Raw genomic sequence first — 4,797 nt, forward strand, 5'->3', positions numbered from 1 at the left:
AATAATTGGCACAAGAATTAATGCTCTTTTTTTTTTTAACTGAAGTCTCGCTCTGTCCCCCAGGCTGGAGTGCAGTGGCACAAACTTGGCTCACTGCAACCTCTGCCTCCCAGGTTCAAGCAATTCTCCTATCTCAGCCTTCCAAGTAGTTCGGATTACAGGCACATGCTTGGCTAATTTTTTTATTTTTTATTTTTTTTTAGTACAGATGGGGTTTCACCATGTTGTCCAGGCTGGTCTGATCTGCCTGCCTCAGCCTCCCAAAGTGCTGAGATTATAGGTGTGAGCCACTGCACCCGGCCAATTTAATGCTCTAAAAAGCTGCAGATGAATGAAATTATTGTTGACAGTAGTTGCATTTTCTTCCTCTCTAGCAAGTGTTTAGGGGTTGCAGTTTAATGAGATTTGGGTGCAGTAGGAGTGCTGGCTCCAGGCTGGGGCCAGCAGTAGATGGCAGTTGATCATAGTGTCACGTGTTTTAAATACAAGTCTCATCACAGCTCTGACAAATCAAAGCAGTTATTAGCCCCCTTTTTTAGATGAGCAAGATCAACGGGCAGAAGTCTCAGTGGCTAAGCATGGCAAGAAAGAGAAACAGAATAGAGAAGTTTACAACAACTGGTAGAGCAAGAGGCTCTCATGAAATTATACGGACTGTGGGCCGGGCGTGGTGGCTAACTCACACCTGTAATCTCAGCACTTTGGGAGGCCGAGGTGGGAGGATCACAAGGTCAGGAGTTTGAGACCAGCCTGGCCAATATGGTGAAACCCCGTCTCTATTAAGAAATACAAAAAAATCATCTGGACATACTGGTGCATGCCTGTAGTCCCAGCTACTCAGGAGGCTGAGGCAGGAGAATCACTTGAACCCAGAAGGTGGAGGTTGAAGTGAGCCAAGATTGCGCCACTGCACTCCAGACTGGGTGACAGTGTGAGACTCTACTGTCTTCACAAAAAATAAAATAAAGAAATTATATGGAGTGTGGTCAGTTGCATAATGGCCCCCAAAGATATCTGTGCCTTAGTCTCAGAAACTTGTGAATATGTTATTTTACAAGGCCAAAGGGATTTTGCAGATATGATTAAATTAAGGCTGGGTGGGTTTTTTTTTTTGGAGATGGAGTCTTGTTCTGTTACCCAGGCTGGAGTGCTGTGGTGAGATCTCGGCTCACTGCAACCTCTGTCTCCCAAGTTGAAGTGATTCTCTTGCCTCAGCCTATTGAGTAGCTGAGATTACAAATGTGTGCCACTATGCCCAGCTAATTTTTGTATTTTTACTAGAGATAGGGTTTTACATATTGGCCAGGCTGGTCTTGAACTCCTGACCTCAAGTGATCCACCTGCCTTGGTCTTCCAAAGTGCTGGAATTTTAGGTGTGAGCCACTGCACCCAGCCAAATGAAGCCTCTTGGGATGGAAAGATCATCCTGGATTATACAGATGGACCCAAGGTAATCACAGGTACTTACTTATAGAGGGAGGCAGGTAGGTCTAAGGAGGAGACAGGCGGTGCACCAACAGGAGAGGTCAGGTGATGCGAGAAGGTTTCAGGAGCAAGGGATGCAGCTGGAAAGCCAGGAGTGGCAAAGGGAATGGACTTTCCATTTGAGACTCCCCAAGCAACCAGCCCTGCTGACACCTTGACGTGTGTCCCGAGACTAATCTAGGGCGTCTGTCCTCCAGAACTGTAAGAAGATAAATTTGTGTTGCTAGCTTCTCAGTTTTAAGTTTGTGGTAATGTTACGGCAGCAGAGGGAACTAACTCAGGAGCTGTGAGTTAGCTAGGGAGAAAAGTGAAAGGGATTTTAATAAGCAATGCTACTGGGCTGGGGAGGGCCGGTGGCTCACACCTGTAATTCCAGCAGTTTGGGAAGCCAAGGCAGGAGGATTGCTTGGACCCAGGAGTTTGAGACCAGCCTGGGCAACATAGTGGATGGGACTCCTGTCACTGTAAAGAATTATTTAAAACTTAGCTGGGTGTGGTGGCACACACCTGTAGTCCCCGCTACTTGGGAGGCTGAGGTGGGAAGATTATTTGATCTCAGAAGTTCAAGGCTGAAGTGAGTTATGATTGTACCACTGCATTCCAGCCTGGGTGACAACAAGATCTCATTTATAAAAACAAAACAATAAAAATAGTCCTAATCACTTTATTTTTAATTTTTTTTTTTTTGAGACGGAGTCTTGATCTGTTGCCCAGGCTGGAGTGCAGTGGTGAGAACTTGGCTCACTGCAACCTCCACTTCCCGGGTTCAAGCAATTCTGTTGCCTCAGCCTCCTGAGTAGCTGGGACTACAGGTGCCCACCACCACGCCCAGCTAATTTTTGTATTTTTAATAGATACCAGGTTTCACCATATTGGTCAGGCTGGTCTTGAACTCCTGGCCTCGTGATCTGCCTACCTTGGCCTCCCAAAGTGTTGGGATTACAGACATGAGCCACGGCGCCCAGCCACTAATCACTTTAAAAGGATTCCTCTTAATTTTTTTTAGATAGAGGAAAAAATCAGGATTCCTTGTGTTGTTTGATCGTGCTTTTAAAATATGTCTCCTTGCAGTGCCTGGGCTGCATAGAGCCACTGTTTTTTCCCTGGATTTTGCAATTGTTCATGGACTGTAACTGCAAGAATAGAGGAACTGAATCCACTCACAGAATGGGAAATTATGGCACAGGCAGATGCATGCTTTCCTAAGGAACCAGAGTCTGAAGCTTTGTTCATTCATATCCTGAAATCTCACCGTCGGCCGGGTGCTGTGGCTCATGCCTATAATCTCAGCACTTTGAGAGGCTGAGGCAGGTGGATCACCTGAGGTCAGGAGTTTGAGACCACCTTGGCCAGCCTGGCAAGACCTTGTATCTACTAAAGATACAAAAATTAGCTGAGTGTGGTGGCATGGGCCTGTAGTCCCAGCTACTTGGGAGGCTGAGGCAGGAGGATTGCTTAAACCCGGGAGGCAGAGGTTACAGTGAGCCGAGGCTGAGCCACTACACTCCAGCCTGGGCAACAGCCTGGGCAAAAAAAAGAAAAAAGAAATCTCCCCCTCACTGTTATGTTAATGAATACAGACTCCAATTTATAGTCTGTGATGAGACAAGAACAAAAATTGGGAAATGATGTAGGTAGAACATGGCAAAAGTAAAATATAAAAGGAACATGAATATGTATAGTTACTTCTTTTCTTTTTGCAAATAATTTTACCCAAATAACTCTTCTAGACAAATTTCTTTATCTTCCTTTTTTTTTTAAAAAAAAAAAAGAACAGGGTTTCACCATGTTGGTCAGGCTGGTCTGGAACTCCTGGCCTCCCAAAATACTGGGATTACAGGCATAAGCCACCGTGCCCAGCTGACAAATTTCAAAGTACAGATTTTAAAAAAGAAAAATAGGGTCTGCTCGTTGCTGTGCTGTGAGGGGTGTCTGCTAAGTGCATCCCAGCCAGCTCTTAGTGTGGAGCAGTGACCTGTGTGTGGTTCCTTTTACTTGGGGATTATGCAGAGAGCTTCACGTCTGAAGACAGAGCTGCACATGCTGGCCACAGAACCACCCCAGACATCACATGTTGGCAAGATAAAGACCAAATGGATGATCTGCGAGCTCAATATTAGGTGGAGCCGCACACCATATGAGAAAGGTGTTTTTAAACTAGACGTTACCATTCCTGAGAGGTACCCATTTGAACCTTCTCAGATCCGATTTCTCACTCCAATTTATCATCCAAACATTGATTCTGCTGGAAGGATTTGTCTAGATGTTCTCAAATTGCCACCAAAAGGTGCTTGGAGACCATCCCTCAACAACACAACTGTGTTGACCTCTATTCAACTGCTCATGTCCGAACCCAACCCTGATGACCCGCTCATGGCTGACATATCCTCAGAATTTAAATGTAATAAGCCAGTCTTCCTCAAGAATGCCAGGCAGTGGACAGAGAAGCATGCAAGACAGAAACAAAAAGCTGATGAGGAGGAAATGCTTGATAATCTACCAGACGCTTGTGACTCCAGAGTACACAACTCAACACAGAAAAGAAAGGCCAGATTCAGCTAGTAGGCATAGAAAAGAAATTTTATCCTGATGTTTAGGGGATTTGTCCTGGTCCATCTTAGTTAATATGTTCTTTGCCAAGGTGATCTGAGTTACCTACCTTGAATTTTTTACAAATATATTTGATGACATAATTTTTGTGTAGTTTATTTATCCTGTACATATGTATTTTGAAATCTTGTAAGCCTGGAAAATAAAGTCATTTAATGTTGAAAAAAAACAGAAAGATAAATTTTCTTGTTACAGTATGTAACAAATAACTACTGTTGGCCTAAATACACAAGTATTTTCACAAAAAAAAGATCCTACTGCATAAACCATCTTGTGACTACTAAGTATACTAAATCACCATATACATCTTTCTATGCCAATAATTAAGTTTTCTTAAAGGTATTTCCCAGAATGGTTTCCAAAGAACGTGAACAGTTATTTCAATAAGTTCTAGGATGAGATTATCTTGAAGATCCTAGGGAAGAGACAGTTGGGGAACTTTGCTGTAAGATTTCTCAGACACTTTGATAATGACAGACAAACGGGCAGATCTAAGAGGGGAGGAACAATAGAAAGGTCCAGCTGAACAGGGAAAATGTGGCACATATATACCATGGAATACTATGCAGCCATAAAAAACCATTAGTTTGTGTCCTTTGTAGGGACATGGATGAACCTGGAAACCATCATTCTCAGCAAACTGACGCAAGAACAGAAAATCAAACACCCCATGTTCTCACTCATAAGTGGGTGTTGAACAAT

General features: G+C 43.7%; 1 protein-coding gene across 1 annotated transcript; it reads left to right on the forward strand.

The window, feature by feature from the left end:
* The first annotated feature begins 3,391 nt into the window (after positions 1 to 3,391).
* LOC108281361 (ubiquitin-conjugating enzyme E2 T-like) lies at positions 3,392 to 4,172 on the forward strand. Its single transcript, XM_037727245.1, has one exon. It carries the CDS (start codon positions 3,490 to 3,492, stop codon positions 4,045 to 4,047), a length of 558 nt encoding a protein of 185 aa, XP_037583173.1. The 5' UTR covers positions 3,392 to 3,489; the 3' UTR covers positions 4,048 to 4,172.
* The last annotated feature ends 625 nt before the right edge of the window (positions 4,173 to 4,797 follow it).

The sequence above is a fragment of the Cebus imitator genome, unplaced genomic scaffold, assembly GCF_001604975.1.
Source record: "Cebus imitator isolate Cc_AM_T3 unplaced genomic scaffold, Cebus_imitator-1.0 Scaffold224, whole genome shotgun sequence".
NCBI lineage: Eukaryota > Metazoa > Chordata > Mammalia > Primates > Cebidae > Cebus > Cebus imitator.